Source organism: Amblyomma maculatum, chromosome 2 (assembly GCF_055883805.1).
Source record: "Amblyomma maculatum isolate TAMU_Amacu chromosome 2, ASM5588380v1, whole genome shotgun sequence".
In the NCBI taxonomy this organism is placed as follows: Eukaryota; Metazoa; Arthropoda; class Arachnida; order Ixodida; family Ixodidae; genus Amblyomma; species Amblyomma maculatum.
The window spans coordinates 15627134-15654021 of record NC_139345.1 but is presented as its reverse complement, the minus strand read 5'-3'; the positions used below and the strand labels follow the sequence as shown (position 1 = coordinate 15654021).

The window sequence follows — 26888 nt, the reverse complement described above, 5'->3', positions numbered from 1 at the left end:
AAGGGCTCAATAAGTCCAGGAAATCAAGGACCAAACATGTGTAAGGCAGATGGCTCTGTGTCACACCCACCCCCTGCATCCCCAAAAAAAATCAAGCAGCAGCCTCTCGAATCAGGCTGAAGAGCATCCTAAGCAAGAACTGCTGCTGCCCAAAGCAGGTAAAAGGAAAAAAAAAGCAGAAAAGTCCACTCGGCGGCAATGAAGTGTCAATCTTGCTTCTTAAGATGAAACAGTAATAACCAGTGTCAAAGTTCCCATCTGTGCTTTACTTGACACACACTTATTTCTACAAGAACCGAGAGCACTGTCAATTAGCAAGAGGTAGGCTTTTACATAAATTCAATCAGCCATCTGCCCATTAGTATTCACTTTAAATATGCGGTTTTTAAAATATTTTTAAGCTATACTTGAAATGTGACAAGTCATGTAGTAGAGCTCCTCTTGTGCAAAGGTGGCACTCTTCATGCTGTCAGTCTAGTGTGATGCGACCTGGGCAACTTTTTTTTTCTTGCACATGCTAATTTATAATTTGTCTTGCCGAGTGCGAGGAGTGCAAAAGGAGCATGTTTTGAAAATTTCTCACAGTGCGAGGGAACGCATCCTTACAATTACTCAAGGGTATGAAAAAGCATGTCAAGCTCTCGGGTGTCACTATGACACAAACGGTTTCAAGGCAACAAACAAGCAACTGCCGGAATTCTACCATTTTAAAAGAAAAATTTCAGCTTTACATTGCAAAACACCATTATGTAAGAACTGGTTGCATTTTGTAAATGCTACCTAGTCGCTTTGATCTTAATGTAAAAAAGTAGCTGCTTCATTTGGAAAAAAGTAACCACCCTTTCTGCTGCCCTTTTTTTACAGACTTGTGTAGCCAGCACCGGCATTAAAAACCCCAAAAAAGCACACAACACAGAAAGTGTGCTCTCTCTTTATTTGAAAGCCCCAAATACAAGGAAGCTATGCAAGAACAGAGTACTGACAAGAGCTGCACAGCAACCAGTTATGGTGCTGAGTGAATCCCCTCTGGCTGTGCTAAGCCAAAATGCAAAGTGGAACACCAACGGCTATGTAGTCCATGAATACAAATGCTACACATGTATTCATGTGCTATATATTTATAGCACATGAACACATCGATAAAGACAGGAAGTAGTCAATGTGTTATTACATAACTCATTCTAAAGCGAAAGTATTTGAGCTACAAATTAATCGGTGGCTATCAACAAAACCACCATTAAAATGGCCACTGTCAGGCTAGGCCTCCCAGAACTAGTACGAACAAATGAATTTTTATCTGTCTCTTGACATCCACTGTCTCACAAAAATAAACACACGTTACACACTGCCATAAATATGCTTGCAAACAGATGAAAAGAAGCTTAAGAATTAGATATTCAAGCTGTCCATTTCTTTGGGAGCAGAAGGTTGCTGAAAATTACGTTTTAAATACCTAAAGCAAAAAATGGTAAGATCAAACTTATCCAATAACGCAGAGCGACAGCCATGCACTTGAAAAAGTTCAAAGCATGCTTGAAAGGCAGGCTCAAGAGCATGTTTGGCACACAAGAAGCTACGTCAATGAGCTAGGTAGAAGCAGGCCCAAAGCTTTCAAATGCAGTTGGCATAATTGATATTATTAGTGGCACAAGCAAAATGATTAATCGCCAGTCAAGGTGCAAACAGTATCCCACTACAGTGGCAATCTGTAATGTCACAATAGTAACAGGTTGCCACTTCTGCAATACTAAGGTCATGTTTTGAGATCTACACTTGCCACCCCCAAGTTACTTAGGCAGTACTGCTCATACACCCTAGCTCAGAACTTTGCCTTCAGCAAAGCTTTAAAAATAAAGCCTACACTTTCATTAAATAGAAAATTCTCATTATTTAAGAAGCAAAAAATGTCTGCTGATAATGAATGAGCCAATTGCAAGCTAGTGCTTATGCTATGTGTTGAAGAACTAACCCAAGTAGCGAGGCTGCCACATTAAAAGAAAGCACTGACGGATTGAGAACAAAAACAACCAACTCCAAAGTGTTTAGCTTAGCCTTCCCTCATCTGAAACTACAATCGAAAGCAGGCCATGAAAAGAAGTGAAACAGTGTTCAAGCACTAGTTTAAACACTGAAAATTAGAAACTTTCTGCTCTCAATGTACTACCTAATGAAATGCTGGTGAATGAGATTCATCAGGCAATACAACTACGGCATGAAACCATTCAAGCCTGCCCAAAACATGTAAAAACACTGCTGCTATACACATGTTGAAAAAACCATGGCCAGAGCAAGCTACGCACTCAATACTACACGCATGGACTGCTCCTACCCTGCTGTGTAAATGAAAAAAAGTCCCACGAAAAAAGGACGAAAACTCAAACAAGCCAAAAGGTAGCCTTTTCTGCACACGCCCAATTTTTACCAATCCAGGTAGCTAGCCTGCCAATGAAAGATGTCTCAAGCTCTGAATACATATCATCTGCCCTCTTACAGGATCAAAGTCTTGCAAATAGTATGCAATTGAACACAGCAGTTCTTTCAAAACACAAGCTAATCTAAAAAATATAACAGACAATGGCACAGAAATGTGCATGTTAATACACTGGGTAACTCAGCAACATGCTTTAGAACCCACCAACAATGTCTTAGCTGATCCTGCCATAACCCTTTTCATTCCCTTTTCTTGTACCAGAGCATATTGCATAACTCAAGGTTACGTGTACTGCAAGGGTTTGTTCGGAAAAGGTATGCTAAAAGAGAGAAAAAAAAAGTTAAAATTAAACTTTACTTCATCTATCCATTTGAAACAGAACTGTCATTATTTTCCTTCCACTGGGGCTATAAGCTTTAAGTCATTTTGAGTATGCAGTGCTAATACAGTACAGACGTCCCCAGTGCTGGCAACTTATACATGACCCTAGAGACTGCAGACAAAGCACATGATAGCATACTGGAACGAAAGAGCCAAGCTTTGGTTTTATATGACTTCTTTTCACACACTAGTTTTCTTAAAGGTGCCAGTAGACAAAGAGATGTGCACAACAAAGGTTTCACTTACGTTTTAAAGCAAGACTTTACCCAAGACTAAAGTTAAACAGAAGCAGAATTTTTAAATTCTGCACATCAGGAAGGTAGTAACCCAAAGTTCAGAGCAGCTCCAGCACATGTGATTGTTTGTCCCGGTGAGTCAGCGCCAGAGGCGTAACGAAGAGACTGACCAGTTGTCGTCTGATGAATCTGTTTCGTTGTAGGCTACAGAAGCAGTCTTGCGTGGGCTCTTGCTGGCCTTTTTCCGCCGTCTTGTACTCGGTGAGGGAAGGGGATCACAACTGGCATCAGAATCACTCTCAAAGCCATTCGTGGTCTTAGGCTCTTGGCCCCCGTTGGTCCCGGTGGCCGGGATGGCTGAATCGGAATGGATGTCAGGAAGAAAATTCTCAAGGCGCTCAAGTTCCACAACAGGAACTCCTCTGTTCCGCACACCAAGCAACACAGAGAGGCTGGAAAAGGAAAAAAAAAATAGTGTAAATATCAATTGGTCAGCAAGCTCACTTTCACTCCACTACACCTGGCTCAACCTTACAGCTCTTATTTGCTGTAACGTGCACACACTGACAGCTATTAAGGGGGGATGAGGGGATCGGAGCAAACTTTTTTATTTTTTGACTTAGAGGGATGAAATTTGGTAGGCTGGCTTGAAATAGCATCAAACAGAAAGATATAAAGTTTCAAAATGATAGCTTCAGTAGTTTTTATTTTACCATTGTTTATATGTTGGTAACATGTTGCTTGCTCGTGGAAAGCCTAGCATGACAGCAAAATGGGCTATGGGTCTGTAAATGTTCTTAATAGTTACTAAGAAGTGTGGTCTAGGTCAAGATTCTCCTTAAATTTTTTTAAACTTCTCTGCTCTTTTCCTAAATGACTTATTATACATCTTCTCTTTATGTTTAGAAGGTATCGTGCTCTAATTACTGTGTAATAAAAAAATGGTGAGCCTAAATATAAATAGCAAATCTGAGACTGTCTTGATGTAAAGCACATTTCAGCAATTACAACAAGACAAACGGGATAAAAATCCATGCACCCATTGCGATGCTGCGCTTTCCACAAGCAAGGTGGTAAGTTCAAAACGAAGTTTTGAGAAAACAAGCTCGAAAGTTCCAAACTGGCACACACTGTCTAAAATGCTCCTGCACTGTAAAATTTCATGTCTCTGGCAGCAGGCAATTTCTTAGACCTTTGTCCTTTCAAAAGATGGGCTTTGTGCGCCTTCTTAATGCGCTGAGAGTCTTTCTCGGCGGCCCGCTGAAGAGAAAGGGCTCCAGGGCGCAGGCCCAATGTTGTGCACAGGTTTGAATATGCTCTCAGATTGCCTGAGTTGTACTTCAAAATCGCCTCGTGCACTGCTGTTTCCACAGCGAACAGTGAGGCATGCTGGTCTTTCGATAATAGTGACCAAATCACTGAATGGAGGCTCTCAGCCGCATTTTGAGTTTTGCCTCCCCTGCACCGGGCCAGCAACTGAGGGTCTGAGAGGCGCTGGTACACTGGCAGAAGTGCTTCAGCGACCTTCGGTGATAACTTGTACTTGTGAGGGGGTGGTGGTTGTCCTTCTGCCTCTGCTGATCGATGTTTGCACCAGCTGAGGGGGCCAGGGGGACACAGCTCATGATGGGGTTCACCATCCGTCGACGTCACATGATAATAGGTCGACATTACTGCCCTTTGCATTTCTTCAACTTCTGAGTGGTTCCGCAGAGCGAGGCCATAGTAGTCAGTCAATTTTTTCATCAGCTGCTGTGTCAGGCCCCCCTTTCCACCTAGTGGCTCTCCTTTTTTAGCCTTGCTGACCAGGGAGCGAAGTGCAGCACCCATCCGTTTTTTCACGTGATTTATGCAGTCCTCTTTGGAGAGCTGCACAAAACCATAAACTTCTTCGTCACACAGAGTGCGGAACATGCGGCTGTCCCCATCACAGACTATGTTTGTGTACCGGAGATCATTCTTGCTCAAAGAGCGCCTGAACAGCTGCAGTGCAGCCTCCACCTCCATTCGTCCAGAATTCACATCAGTGTTTTTCTGGCACTGGTGCTGTTGCTTCCACTCAGCATAAGTGGGGTCACTTTCAGCTGGCTGTCTGCTGCACCCAAGGCAGAAGTTCGAGAGAACCACACAGTCTAACACAAGCCCTGTATGAAACTCAATTACACAGCCAACGCCAGTGTGAGAACTGTGGCCACGTGTCAGCCACGTACCATCGTACACGACTGTAATATTCTTCGAAAAGGTAGTTTCCATTTCTGTGTACACCTTTCTCACTGCCTCTACAGCATCTGCAAAGATGTTGTTTGCAGCTGCTTCTGCAGCAGGCTTGAAAGTTTTTTTTAGATGCTCCTCATATGTTTTGTGGTGTAATCCTCTATGTGAAACATTCATGGTGGCCCAGAAGTCATTGAGAGCAGTTGGTCCCTTACCAATGCTCTTTATCGCTTGAATTGATCTGATGTTGATATCAAAGGCTCTAGAACCACTCTGCCTTTGTGAAGACCATTCAGATTGGAGGGCACCACAGGAAATACACGAAAGTACCATCTTCACAGCTAGCCCTAATTTAGTTTCCCGATGCACTGTTAGGCCAGGCTGATGACAAATTGGGCAAAGCATGGAACTAATCAGCGAGTTCAAGGCTGCTACTTGCACAAGCATAAATTCCTCTTCTGGAGGTGCGGAAATGGCATCTTCTCTTGAGTCGGTCAGCGCAAACTTGCGCTCCGTAGCTGAAACCGCGCGAAGCGATTCGCAAACACTCGATGCTTGCACCTTTGCCGTTTCCGCGGACACAAATCGTGTTCTGAGGTGAGCTTGAATAGTGCGACGTTCACTGGATGAATATTCGTCACTGCGATGATCGGCCACCGGCGAGTCCGTGGAAGCGAGCGTGCACCCGCGATCGCCGTAACTCGTCGATGGCTCGGCCGCCGGCGCGTCCGCGAAAGCGAGCGCGCGCCCGCGAACACCGTAACTCGTCGATGGCATAGGATTGCCTTCACTCGCGGTTGTCGGCTGTGGACACATTTTGGAGTTGAAAAACACATCGCGGAAACGTGTCTCCACTGTGCAGTCAGGCGGTGATGACTGTTGCAAGACCACTTCGCTCGACGAGCTTGTGCCGGGACGCTCGCATACGGTGACATTCACTGGCGTGTCGATCCTCACTGGCGAATTAACGTTGCGCCCACGGCTCAACGGCGAGAAATCGTGGCCCGTCTCACCTTCGCTGGCTGGTGTCTCACCCGACGAACTTGCAGTGGCACGTCCGTGCACGGCGAGACGCACGTGTGCGGCGACGCTCACTGGCATGTCGATCGTCGCTGGTGAAGTAACATTGCACCCGTGCCTCGACAGCGCAGCACGTTGTTGGTTGTTCTCACAATCGCTGGCTGGTGCCCAACTCGGCATGAGATCGCACAGCACATTGGGAGAGAGATCGCGTAGCACGTTGGGCGCGTACTCCGCCGATTCCGAACGGACGCTCGGCTCGGTAGAACCACCTGTTGATGATCGCCGCTTCTTCCTTGCTGTAACAGGCTTGCGTTTTCGCTTCCCGTAAGCATGCTTTGTCCGGAACTTCTTTTCGAACGTTCGCTGATCCATTGCACGTGGTCGAAGACTCGAAACGCAAGAAAAAGAATTGCTTTCCAGCGGCGGACAAAGCAGACGCTCCTTGCGCTGGCTGCCATTATTGCCGCGGCATCAGCCAATGAGGAGGCGCCTAGCAACACGTCGCGGCGCAGAGCCAATCGGGGCGCGGTATTCATTGGCTGCTTCGTGCTGCCGTCTTGCGGATATTCCTTTTTTGTGCGCTTGCTAGCTGGCGGAGAAGGGAGGGAGGGGTTGGGACAAAGAGCTGAAGAGTCGGGCTTTCCAACGATGCCAAAATGGCGGCGCTCCGTGGCGGGAAAGTCAAGCAGTCATGCCGTGAACTTGGCAGCTTTTTCGCGGTTCGGGAAGAATATCTCGACGCCGGCACCGATAAATATATTTATTTAGACTACTTAGAGTTTGTTTTTTGGTGAAATATTTCAGGACAACATAGAAATAATGTTGTAGATTCCGAAAAGCGCACTTTTCAAAAATCGATTTTTTCCGCGATTTTCGCGATCTGATCCCCGCATCCCCCCTTAAAGGAAGAAAATCCTACATACGATATAGTACCTGTAGTAACTTGATCACAATGCCAGTAATAAGGATCGTTAAGTGAGGCAAAGAATAAACCTCAAATGATGCTGAAGAGTCACAAATTGCACAGAGCACGATGCCTGCTCGATGCAGATACAAGTCAAGGTTCACCGAGAATGAAAAAAAAAAAAAAAGAACATCCCTGACTGATCACTGCATATTAATTTTAAGAGCATAAACTTTAATCTAAAATTTTTAAGAGCATAAATCAAGGACATCCGGTCGCAGCTGCAGATGCTACTGCACACCTTGAACCTCGGCAACGATCACGGCCAAGATCAACGAGCCAAGGGAGTGGTATGAGTCTCACGGCCACGGTAAGAAAAGCCCAGCAGCACGAGTGGCGTCCATGACAGTCCACAAAACGCACGAATTCGTCAAAGCAGACGAAGACTGCAGGACACTGCCCCGGAGTTCAAACGGCATCCTCCCCGTGATAGCTGAAACGCAGCGGCAGCTTGCTCAAGCCATGCAACAGAACATGCATCCATTTCAAGTACATTCCTCTGGAGACACGACCACAGTTATCTGCGACTTTGAAGGTACTGCAAGAGAGAAGCTGAAAGCGTGGCTCAAAGAGGCTGAACGTGTCTCATCTCTTGCGAACTGGACCGAATCTCTCACGATGCTCAATGCTATCTCACGACTTCGCGGAGCAGCAGGTGATTTGCAGGAGTCATACAGTAGCCACATCCACGACTGGAGAACATGGAAGCAAGCTATTACTGAACACTTCGAACACAAAATGAACCTCCAAGCATTCCTGGAATTTCAAAAGGAACACACACTTCGGCCAGACGAAACCCTTGTCCAGTATATGTACGCCAAAAACACAATGTTGGAAATGGCGCCGCACAGCCTCAGCCCCGAAGAATGCGTATCTCTTATACTGAGCAGCATTCACGAAGACAAGTGGGTGGCTCCTCTGGCTGCCCAGAACTGTCATTCTGTGCTAAAGCTCATGGATTGGGCCACAAACCTCGACAACCGCTGACAAGTGCAGCAGGTGCCACCCAAAGAAATGCATCTTGGTGCATACAGGGTGCCAGGACACCAACAAAGTCATCTCACAATGGCACGGCAAGAATTAGGACGGCAGCCAAGTCATCTCCCATCGCCACGGCGAGAACAGTTAAACTTGAGGCCACAGGACAGCTACAAACAAAGAGAACGCAAGTACTATAACTGTTCGGGAACAGGTCATACACCATAAGAATGCCCGCAACTAAAGATCCAGGCAACTCTCCAAGCAGAGGAGAAAAGGAACAGGAGGTTGAACGGGAACCACGACAAAAACGTGCATTGTTTCCTGTGCACTCATGGGGACACCCTTCCGATTGTCACTGCCTACACTAATGGGAACACCGCAGTGAGAGCGTGCATTGACACAGGAGCAAATGTTTCCATCATAGACCCCAAGGTGCTGTCTTCGACTAAGAGAAAAGTGCCTGTACAGAAACGGAACAAAGCCCCTGTTGTGGACCGACCACTTGTGCCTGATTGGAAGACTTGCGTGTCAGTCAATGTCGGCAAAGTGTGCATCAGTTTGCCTGAAGTCTATGTTTTGCCCCTTCCACCAACGATGGACATTCTTCTCGGATCAGACTGGAGAAAAAGGGCCAATGTAGCACCATTCATGTGTCCAACAATGTGACCTTAGTGGAGCTTCCAGTAGAAGGTACAGTAAAACCTCGTTAATTCAGATCTCATGGGAGTGAAAAAAATGCAGAATTACCCGAATGTCGAATTATCGAATGAGCAAGAAAAACCGCATGTGATTTTATTATTTTTGTTATTGCATACCTTTACTTCGTGAAGAAGTCAAAAATGCCCGTTAGCTTTTTCGCAGAAAGCTGGGCAGTGAGGACCAGTTAGTGGACATGGGACAACCCTTCCAGGGCGAGCGTGTTGCATCATAAACAGAGGTCCTCTAAAACTGCAAGAGCATCCGCGACTTCTGTAGCGGTACGACGCACCGGGGGCTCATTATTCGAGCGAGCTATCTTCACCAGACACCTCATCTGCCACATTGAGGGCATCACTGATTATTTCATCATTGTTTATGTACGTACACGATTGTAAGTCGACCCCTTTTTTTCAAATTCGAAAATAATAAGTTGGGGGGTCGATTTACACTCGAAATCAAAGCATGGCACTGACCACAAGTGCAAGATAATAACCATATCAGGGAGTCTATGGCAAATTTGTTTGCTCTACGGCTTTAAGTGCAACATTCAGTTACTGTGCGTGCTTCTCGGGAAGAATTTTTTAACTTTTACTGCGCAGCATAAACTGCAGCTGCGGGAGTGCCGATAGTTTACAGAAGAGCCGCTGTTCGAATCGCGGCGATGCTCTCTTTTTGCACGTCAGTCACCCGGCGGCACTTCCAGAGGGTGCCGATGGTTGATGGAAGAGCTGACACCGATCATTCGCAGAGTTTGGGCTCATTCCGCGTTTGCACTTTTAACTTTACGACCAGCTATATGCTTCCGCCTCAAGCTCTCCAGCCCAAAAAGCCCTCACCGCTTGTTCCGTGCAGCGTTCAAGGAGGCGGCTATCATTTATGCCGAAGAAAGAACTGTGCTATGGGTCGCAAGTTCGATGCTTCTAAACTGGTTATGCGGGAGTGGCGGTGGTAGTGGGGGCAGCGAGACAAAATTTTGAATTTTGATGCAAAGCAAAGAGGCTTCCAAGGGACACAGATGGTTGGAGGCCAAGCCTGCAGCGTATATCGCCGAAATAAACGATCTGAAGTGGAGACGAGTTGTACAGCCAGGCAATAAATTTTCGTTGTCGAGAGCATCCACCGTGGTATGGTTTTTCCTTTTTCCGGCGCATGCTCGGCGAGATTCACTTCAGTGGGGAGCAGCTGCTGGCGCTGCAGACTCCAAGCTTGTGGCAGACTGCACAAATCCACAGTGCCTGGCGGCGCGTGTGCCCACACGTGAGCCGGAATATGAATGGCACTCTCAGAAGCGTGATGACGCACGCCTGCTTCAGATCCATGCATAGAAGCATACACTCTAGCACTTGCCTACGATATGTTTCTTTACATATTGGATAACTCCTTGATCCATAGGGTGAAGCACGGAGGCAGAAGCACGAGCTGGATCGTCTGCACACATGTCTGCACAGCAGCGGAGTTGCAGATGGATAGATGATGGCTGTAGCAAGTTGTTTCCTTCCTCTATGGCTGTAGCGATGCGCGCCACACGGGTACGTTTTTGAAATAGTGGTTTCGGGCGTTTTCGGTCCTTGGGGAATGATGGCCGTAGTGATTCGTGCCCAGAAAACTAATTTTCGCGGCAGCCTCGGCCCGCCTCCAGTCCGAATTAACCGATGCGCATGTAATTTAGCGCAGAATTAACGAGTTTGCTGCCGTAGACCTATGTACAATTTTGAAGGGAGGGAGTGAGCAGGCCGAATTACCGAGGTTTTACTGTAGTACAGTTGCGGAGGACCAGCCTTCAAAGTCTGCAGGTGAGGCAGAAGCCCTTATTTCATTTTTTGCAACCATTGCAACCAAAGGCAAACAACAGGAATGTAGCAATACTGCCATGTTTGTCAAAATAGAGACTACCTCATCAGGCCCAGACCTTGAACTTGAAAAGATCCCAAAAGCAGTAGCACTCATGACATCTGATGCAACCCCAGATGAGCGCAAGAGATTACAGTCAAACCTTGTTATAACAAAGTAGTACGGGGCACGAAAATTTGTTTGTTATATCCGACATTCGTCATAAAAGTGTGCACCCAAATTCCTGTAAATAAGTTTGCTAATAAAACGAAACAAAATTTGCACTAATATGGACAACACAAAAGTGCAAAAACGCACATTTTTTAATTAAGAACTGGGTATAAGCACAAAATTTCAGGAGCAAAAATGAATACTAATTTGGGATGTTGCCTCCGCGCACAATTTGCGCGATGGAGCCAAAAGACTCTGGAAGTGTAGCGCGCGCGCACGGGTCGGTCGCAGTAGCAGAGGTACGGCAGGGGCTCGCGCCATCACGAGGCAATGATGATGGCATGCCAGTCACATGCCTGTCAGCCGTTGAATGGCCAGACTCGAGCAGCACCGACGCTCGAGTCCAGCCATGGCCGTTCATGACCTCAGAGATCACCGCGCGTGGAGGTGTGATCGCGGAGGCCATGGGCCGTTGGTGCTAGTTTTTGTCACCTCCGCTAGATGACGCGGCATGCGAACACGCGGGCAATTTAAACACGTCTTCGGCGTCGCCGCTCGAGTCCGGCCATGGTCCCATGGTGTTCATGACCTCAGAGGATCACCTCACGCAGGGGTGTGATATTGAAAACGATAAGCTGTTGGCGGTAGTTTTTATTGCCGCCGCTAAATGATGTGGCATGAGAATGCGCGGGTGGTTTAAACAAACTTCTCCAGCAGGTGCAGCTACTGATTGAAAAATTGCAATCTTGGCATTTTTTTCTGGCTCCTTTACACATTTTTTGTCGTTTTGATGCAAAACAACTGCTTCGTTATAACCGATCTAGCGTCAAATATTGAAATTTTTATTTCGTTATACAAAAAGAACTCCCATAGAAATAAACCATAGACCAATAAAAATTTGATTTTATTTCATTTTCTCCGATAATTCTCTATATACGTGTTCGTTATAGCGAGGTTCGACTGTACATGAAATCATGACAACTCACCATAAAGCTTTTGCTACGAAGGAGCACAGGTTGGGAATGGGCCCGCACACAGAACACTTGATCGAATTGATAGACTGCATTCCTGTAGCATCACACCCATACCGAGCCTCAAATGCAAATAGCGAGTTCATAAAGAAAAAGGTCAACGAATACATCAGACCAGGAACAGTCAGACCAAGTCGGAGCGAATACGCTGCACCGACACTCATCATAGATCAGCCAAACCACCCAGCGACGAGAATGGTTCATTACTACCACAAACTCAATGCCAAAATGGTGAACCCGCTATATCCGATTCCGCTGATAGCAGATGCTGTTGATGAAGTCATGAGAGACCGCTAACATTACTTCACGGCCATGGATATCAAGTCAGCATTCCTCACAATCCGTGCAAAACCTGAGGACATGCATAAAACAGCCTTCATCACATCAGATGGGGAGTATGAATACCTCCATATGGCATTTAGATTTTGTAAAGCCCAACAAGCAATGCAAATTGCCATGAGAAAGACATTCAATGGCCTGCCACGAATGAGTACCTTATAGATGGTATATGTAGATGATATATATTGTAGCAAAATTTCATATGAAGTGTCACAATTTATGGCAACAGTAGCACCAAAATGCTGCAACCTGTTTATAGCACCTTGGAAATAAAATATTTTGACAGTGCACACTGCACTCGATGCTGTCAAAAAAAAAAATGTTACCAGAATGCAATAGCATTACCATCAGCAGCTCATCAGTTCAGTAAGGCTGTGAATTTTTATTACAATTTGCCAAAAAGTAACAAAAATAGCTCTAAGACCCATGTCCCCACTTAATCCAGCCCTCTACTAGCTGCATTCACTTGACCCCTGCCAAGTTCTTAACCTCATCTGCCCGCCTAACTTTCTGCCGCCCCCTGCTATGCTTTCCTTCCCTTGGAATCCAATTTGTTACTCTTCGCGGCCATCGGTTATAGTTTCTTCACACTACATGCCGTGCCCATGCCCTTTCTTCTTCTCGATTTCCACTAGAATGTCAGTAAAGAGTTATTTCTCTGACAGACTCTGCATGCCTCCTATTTCTTAACATTACACCAACCATCTTTCGTTACATAGCCCTTTCCGTTGTCCTCAACTTAAAAGTAGAAATCTTTTTATTAGCCTCCATGTTTCAGCACCATAGGTGAGTACAGTTAAGATGCAACTGTTGCATACTTTCCTCTTGAGCGATACCGAAAAGCTGCTAGTCATAATCTGCGAGTACTTGCCAAATGCGCTCCATCCCAATCTTGTTCTGGTCCAGATCTGCCAATCATGGTCCGGATCTGCAGTTACTACCTGTCCTGAGTAGGCATATTCACCTACCACATCGAGAGCTTCGCTACTTATTGTAAAATGGTGCTCCTTCCCGAGGCTGTTGAACATTATTTTAGTCTTTTGCATGTTGAATTGGCAAAATATATCCATGTAAAAGTGGCAGAGATGTGGCATACAGCTAACTGCTTTGTGAAATAGTATTGTCCCTGAATTCACCTTTAACAACATAAAAAAATACCTTATTGTGTGATGCAATAGATGTAAAATTCACCGGAAGCAAAGAAATGTTTGCTGCCAAAGCTACGAGTCAGCTTAGTTCACAACTGTGCACTCAGCATGCCAAGCAAAACAATGAGATGGATAGAACAGGAGATTCGTAGGAGACAGCAAGCTCAGCATGACACAGCACTCCTTAAGAGGCAAATCCAAAACACACTGAGGATAGAAAAATGGAGGGAAGGGCAAGAGAGGAGAGGGAAAGCAGATGACAAAGTGTGCTGCATCCTGATCTTTACATTCATTCCGCCGTTAGACCGTGACAAGGTTGAAATTTAGAAAGGGACCATTCCTTGCAAGTGCTCAAACTGCGGGCCTCTTTAAGAACACGTTGGTTTGAAAACTTTGGTGTGCTGTACGATATGACATTGCATGTTCAAGAGGGACACGGGTCTTAGAAACCGAAAAACCACCAGAAAATCGATTTTTCGAAAACATTATTTTCGAAGTCTGCAGCCAGTTGTGCACCTTTCTGCAAAATCTCACAGTTCTAAGTTCAGTATTTTGCCCGCAAGAACAATTTATATTGTCACTTCTGACCGAACTTCAACCAAAATCGATGCCAAAATAACAATTTTTCAGCAGCGCGCAGATCTGGTTCTATGCATGCTACTGAAGCCATCTTGGTCTCGATTAAAAGAGCAGCTTTCCCTCTTCTAATTCCCGCCACCACCATTCTCGCCAGTTTTTTGGCATGAGAAAAAAATGCGCCAAAAAAATGTCCCGATGCACAATCCTATTCGTCACTCGGGGCACGTGACGTCAAGGCGCTGCCCGATTGGCTGATTAGGCCTGCATCATCTGCATGACACGCTCGGACGCAGCCCAGCGCGAAAGGCAGTACCATTTCGTTCCTGTGTTGTGATCGAAACAATAAGAGGTGCACCGGCCAGCGGTGAAATTTCACCTAAGAAAGAAGTCTGGCGAGAAAGCGGATCGTTCACAGATTGGAAAACTTCACGACGAAGACATCATAGGACACACGAGATGAACTCTGACTGCGACGTCGAACCTACCGAACTAGGCCTAACGTTCCCGGCGACCAAAAGTATCTCCTGCGACAGCTATGTACGCCACGACACGGCGTTTCTGCAGGCCAGAGAAACCAAAGAGCGACAAAATATAGCGGTGGACAAGATACAACAGCAGCTCCAAATGTAACAGACAGGAAGAATGAATTTCTCCCTGACAGTGCCGGCGTCGCGACCCAACCACCCAGCGGAACTTCTCTCTCCGTTGTAAATTTCAATTTCGAGACTTGCGTCACTTGTGGACAGCAAACTTTGCTATGGTGCTCTGACATTAATTGGCGATAAGCGGGAATACAACCTTGTGTTGAAATATCTCATGCGGGAAGGCTGCGGCGCGATGTCATCAGTTCACCGTGCATCGAGAGCACTGAACGTTCTCGCGACGCGTGCGATGTAGGCTACTGCCAATTGTTAAACGGCTTTGAATGATGTATTTTCCAAAATGAATGTCACCATGAACGTGGCAGGCCTTATGTGAAAAAATAAAAATAAACGCAGTCTGCTGCCAGTCACACAATCAAAAAACACAAGTGCGCGCAATCTGTTCACAAGCTGTACGCCGAACTGAATGAGCAATTCGAGAAATATTGCAGTTTCCTATGAGAGAGAGACCTTGCCTAGGGCTTATTAGGCTTTTGCAATGTAACTGTGCAAATATTTCTCTCTTTCAATCATTAAAATTACTCTGGTGCGTTTTTTGGCTTTTTCTCAAAACCGTGTTTTGATTTGAACTACAAGTTTGCTCAAAGGATATCTCAGCAACTAGAGTAGCTGGAGCCATAATTCTTTTTGTATTGTGAAGGTGAAAGTATAATGCATGCAATGTTGGATGCACATTTTTTTATTTTCACTTTAGATTTTTTTTATTTTCTCTTGAAATTCTTACGTAGTAGCCATGGCTATGAGTGCAAAGTTCAACGAGCTCCTAAATCTCTAATATATTAGCTCAATTCAAAAAGTGCTTCAAACATTGCATTCCTTACACTTTGTAGTATCGACCTGTATATTACAAATTAATTTCTGATGAGCATTTTTTTTCCCCTATGATTTGGGCAGACAACAGTAGTTTTCTAATACATTCCTAATAGCTCTCGAACTAATTGTCCCAGAAGGAAAATGTTTGCATATTTGAAATCAGTAAAAAATGAAAAACTAAGCATTTCAGTGAAGTTTCAACAAATTTAGTTGGTAAATAACAAAACTAATTTTTGAAGAGCTTGCCGAGAAGTAGGGTAGTTATCAAGCTCTTAACCTCCTTAAAGCTTTTATTTTTTTCCTGTAAAAAGAGGCAGCTCTTAATGCACCCTTAATAAAAGACCAGCCGAATAGAATGTGGCACCTAATAGGTAGTTGCAAGATGCCAAGCTATGCTGCAACAATTTGCTCTTCCTCGATTTTACTTACGTTTGTGTCTGTGCCCCTGCCTTGTGACCAACGGTACTTTCACAAGAAATAGATCTGGCAACCTCTGGCAGTGAGTGATATTCAGTGCTGTAAATAGAAGAGGGAAATATTTCAGCACACAAGCCACTACACTATGCTGGGCAGTGAGTGATATTCAGTGCTGTAAATAGAAGAGGGAAATATTTCAGCACACAAGCCACTACACTATGCTGGGAAGCTAGAGCAAGAAGTCGCAGCTGGTCACACTGAAGAAATGGCATCTGCGCCATCATCATTGTCATCATTAGCAGCCAGACTAAATCCACTGCAGGGTGAAGATCTCTCCCACATTCCTCCAATTAGCCTGGTCCTGCGACAGCTGCCTCAGCTGACTGTGTCAAATGCTTTTTCGTAATTATTGAAAGCTATATATAAGGGCTAGTAATATTCAGAATTAGGGTTAGTGAAATTTTCAATAGTGGATGCCTGTCCGCATGGTCCTACAGTGGTCTTGTATACCAGATTCCGCCCTACCGCTCTGCAACATTCAGTCTAAGGAGCAAGGCAGCATCTTTTTTTTTGCGGCAACCCCAGCTCGCACGCAGTTCCGGCGTGCGGTCTGTCTGCATCCCTGCATGCGATATCGTTTACCAGTGCCCTGGAGCGATCTTGGAAGCAGTTCGGGGCGGTGACTCAAACGGTCATACTACTGACTTCAAACAATCGGGGCGCGCGACAGACACAGAAACGTCCGCAGAATGTGTCCCATTAACTCATCCACCTTCGGAAGACGTTTTCTTTTCCTCTTTTATGGTAGGCTTCTTTTAAACATAGATAGGTCCACACCAGCTCCATTCTGTGGCCCAGCCGCAACCTCACCATGCATTGACCTTTCGCTGCAGGCCAATTGTTCCCTCACTTGTCAACGAAGCTGATGGACTTGTAGCGCTCCTCACATCGCTCATCGCAAGCCACGGCACGGCAATGGACAAAGAGGAGGAGGTTGGCACTAGCCGCCACACCGCGAGCAGCACAGTAAAAAAAAAAACAGTTTGAACCTAAACGCTGTCAGGGCTTTTATTCCTCGTCTTAGTTCCAATATATTTGGTGACCCGGCATCGACCGCGCAGCCCCGCACTCTTACATGGATTCTGCTAGCTCTTCTACTCCCCCTAAAGCCAGCGACCCGCTCCAGTACACTCAGCATAACGGCGTTTCATTGGGCATGTTTCAACCAGTCAACCTGCCATCATTTTGGCCCAACACTCAGCCCTCGTGCCTGGCTACTCCAGGTTGAGGCGCATTTCCACTTGCGGCGTATCACCAGCCAGGAGACCAAGTTCCTCCATCTCGTGTCCTCCTTGCCTCCCGACGTCGCCGAGGAATTAGCGGACATTATCACCTCGCCGGACACAGCCCGACCTTTTGATATGAAGGCGGCTCTCATTGACCGCAAATCAGTGTCCGAGCGCAGCTGACTCCAGCAGCTCCTCACCGCTACAACTCGGTGACAGCAGTCCTTCGCAGCTCCTCAGTCGCATGCAACAGCTGCTCGGAGACTCCCCTCGGGACCAGACAGTTTACTGGGCAAGTTGTTTCTCCAGCGACTTCCCCAGAATATGGTCCTCGTCCTCGTGGCTGCGGGTGATATCCCTCTGCACAAGCTCACCGAACTCACGGACTGTGTTGCGGATTACTCAAGGCACGCCAGCGTCAGCACCGTGACCACTCCACCTTCCACTACTACCACAGCCTCAAAGCTTGTGAGCAAAGAAGAGCGACTAGATGCTTTAGCCAGGCGTCTTGATGACCTCGTGCCCCTGCCACACCATTCTCCGCCAAGGTTCCAGTCCTGCCGCCACTTCCAGGCACTGTCGCCCTTGCCCGAACTCCAACCACACGAAGCGCAGCAAGACTCCTCCACCTCGGCTGTGTTCTGGTACCACTGTATTTTGGGCAGCTCTGCCCACAATTGCACCCACCCATACTCCTGGTCGGGAAACGCTGAGACCAGCCAAGTGGTACTGGTGGACGGACATGCCGCTTATTTTATTTTTTGGACAAGATCACTGGCACTCACTTCCTTGTTGACACGGGAGCACAGGTCAGTGTAATACAAGCAGCTTGGGCAGATTGTCGTCGCAACGAACCACCCTCCCAGCTCCAAGCGATAAACAACTCCCCCATCCGCACGTACGACCAACGGTCTCTTACTCTTAACTTCGAATTGCGCCGGACGTTTCGCTGGATTTTCATCATCGCCGATGTCTCGCAAGCTGTTCTCGGCACCGACTTCCTCAGTTTCTTCAGCCTCGCTGTCGAAATGCAGGCCCATCGCCTCATCGATCTTAGCACAAAACTCTTCGTCAACGGCGCACTCTCCATCTCTTTGGCGACAGGTCTCAGAGCTCACACTAGGAAGCCACCGGTGAATTACTCGATCACCCACCACATGGTGACCTCTGGACCACCTGTGTTCGCTCGCCCTCGCCGCTTGTCTGAAGAATGCCTCGCTGCCGTTCACCATGTATTTCAACACATGCTTGAACTCGGCATTGTGTGCCCTTCCTCCAGCAACTGGGCATCCCCACTCCACATGGTGCCAAAGAAAGATCTCGGCAACTGGAGACCATGTAAGGATTACCGCGCCCTCAATGCTCACACCTTACCACACCGCTATCCACTTCCTCACATACAAGACTTCTCAAATTTGGCTGGTTGCACGATCTTCTCTAAGATTAACTTAGTGAAGGCTTAGCCCACTAATATTCCGAAGACGGCCATTACCCCACCATTCGGCTCGATGCCTTTTGGATCGCGCAACGCTGAGCACTTTTCAGCCAACTATAAAAGAGGTTACGCGAAGCCTCGACTTTGTTTTCACCTAACAATGATGATCTCCTCGTCACAAGCTCCTCCGAGGATGAGCATGATGCTCACCTGTGCGTCCTTTTCAAACGCCTTATTATCAATACGGCATTATTATCAATCCGGACAAGTGCCTTTTCGGCGTCCCTACAATTGAGTTTCTAGGCCATCTTATCACTCCACAAGGTATCCGGCCTTTCGGCAGCAAAGGATTTTCCACCCTCTACATCACTTAGGAAGCTCAGAGAATTCTTGGGCCTTCTGAACTTTCAACGCTGCTTTCTCCCTAAGTGTGCCAATTTCCTGAAGCCTCTAACTAATCTTTTGGCTACCAAAAAAGATCCAGCTGCGCCACTTAAGTGGATTGACGGCACTGCAGCTGCATTCGCTGCTGCGAAGGCGGCGCTCGCAGAGGTGACTTTGCTAACACATCCCGTTCCTGACACTCCCCTGCGTCTTGTCACTGATGCATCTAGCATTGCAGTCGGCACAGTACTTGAGCAGCACGTCTCTAGCTGTTAGCCTCTCGGTTTTTCTCACAAAGCCACCAGAGGAAATACAGCACCTTCAGTAGAGAACTCCTTGCGGTGTACTTCGCCATCAAGCATTTCTGCCACTTCCTGGAGGATTGGGACTTCCACGTTGTCACAGACCATAAGCCCTTGACATTTGTCTTCCAACAGAATCACAGCACCTACCCTGAACGCAAGATTCACCAACTGTCCTTTATTTCAGAGTTTACAGTGAATCTCGGTCACGCTCATGAGCCGGAAAATGCTGCTGCCAATGCACTTTCCCGTGTCGGTTCCACGACGTTCGACTCACAGTAGACATGGAAGAGTTAGCAGCCGCACTGTGCAACGACCCACAGCTGCATTGCCTTCGTTCCTCGGCCACGGCCCTGCCCTTCGCTTAATGTCCGCTGCCGTTTTCCTCCACGTTGACAACGTGAGAGACATCCACTGGTGTTCTGCGCTCCTACATACCTTTGGCTTTCCGTCGCGCATTTGACAAATTGCACATGAGCCACCCTGGTATTCGTGCCACACAGAAGCTGGTAACATCGCGCTTTCTTTGGCCAAGCATGAATGCCGATGTCCGTTGCTGGGCACGAACCTGCCTTCAATGTCCGCACATGAAAGTTCAACGGCATACCGTCACGCCTGCCTCTCCTTGTCGGCCTCCTGATGCAGGTTCTCCCACATCCACATAGACATTGTTGGATCTCTTCCGTCATCACATGGGGCCTCATACCTGCTCACATATGTGGATCAATTCACCCGCTGGCCTGAGGTTATAACCATTTCTCACACTATGGCAGAGACAGTTGCTATGGCCTTCATGGCTGGCTGGGTGTCTCGTTTCGGCTCCCCTCTGTCGTCACCATCGACCGCGGCCGCCAGTTTCAGTCGACCTTGTTCATCGCCCAAATTGGGCATTTGCCGTACTCATACGACCGCCTACCATCCTTCAGCAAATGGCATGGTGGAACGTCTTCATCACCAACTCAAGGCTGCCCTTACCACTTATAAACCGAGGGAACGCTGGTCCGGCCATGTTCCCCTCGTCTTTGTGAGCATCCGCTGAGCATTGCAGGCTGACCTTAGATGCGCTTCTGCTAAGCTGGTGTATGGCGTTCTCCCGAGACTTCTTAGGGAATTCTCTCCTTCGTCCCCTTCGCTCATCCATGATGCTTCACCCTTCCTCTAGGACCTCCAGAATACAATGACATCACTCCGGTCATCCCTGCTAATGGTCACCCTCAATCCGTGTTTGTGGGCCAGGATCTGGACTCCTGCAGCCATGTTTTCGCTCACTGTGACCGCGTCAGTCCACCCTCAACACCAGCCTATGACAGACCGTTCCGCGTGCTCCAATGTGCAACGAAGACATTCTCCCTAGACCTCAACGGTCGTGAAGATGTGTCTGCTGACAGGCTGATACCTGCCTATATTGCTACTCCTCCAACCGTGACCCCCTCCCCCCCCTCCACTCACTTTCGCTTCGACTCTGCCAACTCTGCCACCAAACTCGTCTGCTGCATGGGTAGATCCCATGGCTTATGAGGGGAGCCCTGTAGTGTCCCTCGCACCGCTTATCGCAAGCCACGGCACGGCGCTGGACAATGAAGAAGAGGTGGCACTAGGCGCCTCAGCACGAACAGTACAATAAAAAAAAAAAAACTGTTCGAACACAAACGCTGTCAGAGCTGGTTATTCCTCGTCTTAGTTCAGACAGACTGCGAGAATGCACTGGGACGAAGCGGGCATCACTCGCTGCCATAACCTCACTGTTATAACCTAGAGGAAGCATTTGATTGTCGCGAGTTTGTTCACACATCAAAAAAAAACCAACTGAAAAGCACTTACTGCTTTGACTGAACGCACTGGCAATTTGCAGCCAGGCATTATTTTGCACTTGTCTCGGTGCAATTTCAGCCACTGGTCATAGAGAACCGGCCCCTGCTGCCCCTTTATGAGAGGCTAATAATACACAGCGAAGAAGATTCCGTATTGCATACAATCAAACTGCGGACAGACACAATCACTGACAACATCAATAATAACACCAGCTAGCCTGTAGGAGCGTTAGATGATGTTACCTGCAAGCTGGTTTGTGCATGAAATCTGGGAGGACCGGAAGCCCCCATGACCGGAAAGGGAAAACCAAAACAGCTGTGTGCATTGGTGGAGCAGTAACAGACGTATCTATGACAGTCGTAAAAGTTGCAGGCCCACCAACATTTACGCCCATGCTGGCTGCAGATGTTGCGCAGCTTACGTTCAAGGTGACAGCAGTCTAAATACACACATTACGTTTTTTGAGCTTATGCTTACGATCGTTACGAACAATCAGTGTGGAGTGCATATAGCCTAACACTGTTTAACATATGCTTTGAATGGAAGAAAGTAAAAGAGATACAAAGCTGGAAAAAGTGCACTCGGCTTTCCTTCCAGCGACAATGCACCGACAACACTAGCACGACTCACCCTCCACTCAATTCCAGATTGCTGTGAGTAGGAATGTGTTAAACAAAAAAAATCTGCCGCGCCGCGGCAGGCAGCCCATGCGCTCCTACAGTGCTCACATCAGGTCTACCATGGGGCGCTGAGCGCCAGGTATTTAGGGCGAAAGTGGCAGCAAGGCCCCGAAAGTTCCGTCAAAAACCGGCAGAAAGGCCCACCATCAGCATCATTTTCCTATCCGCACCCTCGGTCTGACTGAGGGGCCACAATTCACTGCGATGTCAGACACAGGCTAGACGAACTCTTCTGTGCGTGTTAGGTGACTTTCTGACCACTGAAAATGTTTACACACATTTTGAAATTGACAAGTTTGTTGGGCGGCTTCAAAATGTATGTCAAGCCCATGTGTAGTGGTGCGAATGAGTTTAGTGCCGCAACCCCCTCGGATATCTTCAGGAAACTTGCTGACCAATTGAGAAGTGTTGTGTAGTCAGATCGGAGGTGAGTTTCATTCTTTTGCTGCTTGTTTTTTTAGTTTGAGTAATTAGGTTTCAGGTACCTTATATGCGTATGCCGCGCTTCCTTGCCTGTCCAGACTGAACCAGATCATGAGATGGGAACATAGGCGATTTGAACCGATTCTAGCAGCGAATGGATTTTGAAGACGAAATTAGTTTACATATCCCTTAGTAAGTCGGTAGAATTAATATCGAGAAATTCGTATCTGTGGAACCCAAGTCACTGTTCTTTGTTCAGGCACAGAAACAATAAAGAATTCAACCAGAACCAGGAACTGGAGTTTCACAGTATACTGTTTTAAAAACGAAGGCTTCTTTTCATGGAAATTGGAATTACCAAGGACATCTGCATTAGGGATGAGCGCTTAGCTACGAAATTTTTTTTTTTCATGCCCTGGCCGTGCCTGCCCACTTGGAAGGCCGCGTCAGGCCGGATAGATAAGAGGTTCCTTGGGCCTGGGCTAAGCCCGGGATTGTATCAGACAAGCCAGGCCGGGCTCAGGCGGATAACACAAAAGGCAGCCGGGCCCAGGCCTGGGCTGACAAATCCAGCTCAAGCAGTGCTCTAATGCTGCCTTCAAACATGCTTTCAAGGTTGCTGCAGGCAGAAACAGGATAAAAGCCGAGGCCACTGTTAAGGGGGGACGCAACCTTTGAAAACCGGAAAATCGTGAAAGTCAATTTTTGGAAGGTTATATATTCCGGTAGTATGCCTTGTAAACTATCCTTTCTGTAATCATCAATGCCGAACTCGTAGTAGAAATACTGGAAATTAATTATAAGCAATTATAAACAAGCGGTGGCAGCCGCGGAGCCACGAGCAAGCACCGGAAATTTAGAAACTTCACGCGAGCGCCATCCTGCTTGTGCTTTCTTTTTCCACCCTCGGAGGCGGTGCAGTCGAAGTGTGGTTTGCTTCCGATTGGGAGCTTCGCGGCGGCTTTCGAGTTTCCCACGCTCAAACTCAAGGCTGCGATTGGGCAAAGTGCATGCTCCTTAAGAAAGCGGGGTGTTGAGAGACTGTTATTGGCTGCTGCACCCGCTCACGCGATGGTCTCCGTGGCTGCCCCCAAGTGTCCTCCGCTCCGGTTCCTTGCTCTTGTTAGCTGTCTTAGTACTTCGTGTGTTCCCTTCGCCTTTTGCCATTTTTACGATCACCGTCTTTACGATCTCTCGTCGGGTTTCGTGCAATGTGTCAAATGTTGCGTAGCTGCTCACGATGCTTCGAGATGCGACACACGTTCAGTGCACGGAAGTGAAGGCCGTCTAATTGGCAAAGCGTACTGCCAACAATTGCATCGATGCCTGCAGCGTCCTAGCATCTATTACAGTGGAACTTAGAAAATAAGGAAATTTAGAGTCTTGCTCTGTGATACCTATTAAGAAATTACCACAATGAATTTCACAATGCCAAACATGCTGCAAATTATCCAGGCCTGGACTTATGTGACCCTTATTATATACTCCTGTAACTTGAGAACCAGCATGCACAGCTCTGTGAAACTTAGTAGCAGTTCAAATGTCCATGCTATGAGCCTACCCTAAAAATTTCAGTGAAATACCTCGACAAACAACAAAGTTGGCATTCTCTCAACCTTCTAGGGTCGTTTTCTCAGAGCCCCTTTTTTGCCTAGTGTGGCTGCTTTAGAAAGCAGTTTCTGGGGAACGGCTTATCAGACTTTCATAAGGCTTGTTTCATTCCATACCTCAATAAATTTCTGACGGCAAAGCTTTTTCATTTTTTTTAAGAAGTGTCTGAAATTAATGACAAACAATTACAATTTGATTAATGCAAGTCTGATTAATAACACTGATTTTGGGGCTGTGCTAAAATTTTTCAGTGAAGAAATTTGGAAAAAAAAGGAAATTTCTTCACCTGGGGTAACTATCCAGGAATAATCATAACAAATTTCATAATGCCAACATGTTTTGCAAATTCTCCACACCTGTCCTAAGAGATTGTAAACCATCTTGATACACTTCTCTAACTTGAGAACCAATGAGCCCAGTTCCATGAAACTTGGTAGTTCTTCAAATGTTTGAACTATGAGCCTACCCTGGAAATTTCATTCAAATATCTAAAAACAAATTTGTTGTGGTTGAATTAGTTGAATTGTGAAAGCAACAGCGAAAGCTTCTTTTGCCTGCTACATTATTCCCCTATCACACCCTATCAGTGTAAGGTGCTACATTATTAGGACACTTAAGGCCATCCTTTAAGGGTACATAAGCTACCAGCCCACATATAAAGTCATGCTTCAACCAAGCTACATGGACGCATCGTAGGTGTTGTAGGAGTAACGAGAATGCAAACGGTTCTGGCAGGCTGATTTTAATATCACCCTCCCACTTAAAAGGAGCGACCCGAGTTGGCAGCTCTTACCCGTGGCATAGCGGTAACATGAATTCGAATGTCATGGCATGCTTATCATATTTTTATGAGGAGACCGTAGCTACGCCTCTTCACAGCATAGCTGCAGCCACATGAGGTCTTGCTTTGGCTGTCTAGTATTGCTTTCACAAAAATAAAAAACCTGGTGCTCAAGGGTAGCCTCCCCTCTTAACCCCGATGCTAATGAGCAAGGCGAATGAGCTGCAAACACTGGGACCCAGTGCTTACTGCTGCATCAGCCCTACCTCGAATCTTTTGAGCAACCGCCTTGAGGACAGGCAGCGAAGTGAAGCCTATGCACATTATCAGTGGTAATGACCACCATACTTCATGAAGAGATCCCCCAGTGCAGCCTACAGTTAGCTTGCAGATATTACCAAAGGCTTAACAAAATGTGACATGCCTTTCTCAACATCAGAACACTAAGCAGTCAAGTTGAAGTCCATGAGCAGCATTTCAGAGCATATTCTTACATCATACAATACATGTAACAACATTTTTGTTCAGTTAACACTCTCGGCTCAGTTATCTTGAGTTGATTGGGCTTGAGTTGGCATCCACTGCATTTATGCAAACGTCGCTCATGAATCCTGGAGTGTGCACATAACGCAACCTGTAGTAGCAGGTAATGTCTGAAGCAAAGGATATCTAAACTAAATGTTTAGTGTCAGCCAATCATTTAATGGAAACTACAGTCGACAACCAAAAATTTGGACACCAGATTTTTTTGGACAAGCTTGGTTATTAAGCCTTTTTCGCGGCACCACGACATGCTCCATGGAACTAATGTATATGAGCTCCACCGAAATTTCTGCGATTATATAAAGCAAATTGAAAACTAGACATGTGAAGCCCTGTACACAGTGCGACGCAGTAGCTGCACTGCACAGCGTATGGGGACTGTGCGGTGAAGCGTCCTCAAAACGAGGCGGTAAGCGAACTCTCCATGGCAGATTCGTTCTCCCATCTGGGTTTGATCTAAACCAGCATGTTTGCCCGCAAGGAAGTGAAAGCAACAGTAGAGTTACTGAGCGCCGGTCGCTGCCCATTGTGTGCAAACACTGCGCGGCGAGACCATCAAGCATCAAACTCGTTTAGTGACCCCTTCCTCCACTATAGTGGCAATCAGAAGGTTATGAAAAGAGACTTTTTTTTATAAAATTTGATTTTCCAGACTGCCCAAATTTTCGGACGCTCTCGTGGTCCCTAGAGTATCCAAAAAATTGGCTGTCGACTGTAACTTCATAACTATTGACAACATTCACATAACCGTTTGAAACATTAGTCTAATTCACTGAGCACAAGTACCAGAGGACAGGACAGCACCACTTTCCTACCCAACAGTGCTCACACTGAAGAAACAACTCACTTTTCTTTGGCAGATTTTGGACCTGATCGAAGCAAACTCATCCGTGGAAGCTTCCGTGGGACTTTGTTGCTGCAGTGAGCATGCTCAGTCAGTCTTTCAGGGCAGGTGAGACTAGAGGTTAACACAGAAAAGAAAATAAGTGAGCCACGGAAACAAAAAAATTACTAACAACGTAATTGCGAAAAGAAACCTAAGAAACTACAAGAATACCAAGCCTTTAAAGGGGTAGAGACACTATATTACAAGGTTGTGCAAAGCTTGTCATAAGCTTCCTTTGTGTTTGAAGACCATCACAGCCAAGTGTTAGACTCAGAAGTGCAGAAAATATTTTAATTCCTTTTTAAAGTTTGTGGAAATGGTCGCTATTGCATTCCGGACCTATTGGTAGCGCATTGAATGTAACGTAGGTTCACTGAAAAAACTATAATCAAGTATTAGCGACGTCACTGCACAGTTTTCTGATGTAAGAGACTATGCTGCTGATCAGCTCGTTTCGTCTGTTCTTTTGCAGCCGTAGCATTCTAACAGTTGTTAAGCATGGGCAGCACGACCACTCACTGTAGCCAAAATTATGCTTATAGGCAATATTCATCGACTAAAATTTTCAAAGGCTGCAGCCGACGGAGAGCAATAGTAGGCGGACGGCGTTATTGTCAGTCGCCGCAGCAGAGACCGGAGTGGCCAGCGGCGCAGCAGTAAGGCAATGTAGCACTTTATGCTTAATGGCAATATTCATCCACTAAAATTTTCAAAGGCTGCAGCCGACGGAGCGGCAATGGTCGGCGGACGGCGTTGTTGTCAGTCGCCGTAGCCAAGACCGGAGTGGCCGGCATCGCAGAAGTGAGGCAATGTAGCACTCCTTGGC

At 46.6% G+C, this 26888-nt stretch overlaps 2 protein-coding genes across 2 annotated transcripts in view; both read right to left on the bottom strand.

Moving 5' to 3' along the window:
* LOC146198024 (DNA (cytosine-5)-methyltransferase 1.S-like) overlaps window positions 1–26888 on the bottom strand; it is a 191043-nt gene that overhangs the window by 140724 nt on the left and 23431 nt on the right. Inside the window, exons 4-6 of the mRNA XM_084593341.1 lie at window positions 26024–26134; window positions 15932–16018; window positions 3219–3500 (exon numbers count right to left, since the gene is read on the bottom strand). Coding sequence (XP_084449467.1) covers window positions 3219–3500; window positions 15932–16018; window positions 26024–26134 — 480 coding nt within the window. The remainder of the gene's footprint in view (window positions 1–3218; window positions 3501–15931; window positions 16019–26023; window positions 26135–26888) is intronic.
* LOC146198025 (uncharacterized) lies at window positions 4012–7183 on the bottom strand. The gene has a single exon (XM_084593343.1). The coding sequence runs from the start codon at window positions 6655–6657 to the stop codon at window positions 4183–4185; it is 2475 nt and encodes an 824-aa protein (XP_084449469.1). The 5' UTR covers window positions 6658–7183; the 3' UTR covers window positions 4012–4182.

Bases quoted from the DNA above. Each gene is read 5' to 3' on its own strand.
- LOC146198025 (XM_084593343.1), bottom strand. From the start codon at position 6,657: ATGGATCAGCGAACGTTCGAAAAGAAGTTCCGGACAAAGCATGCTTAC.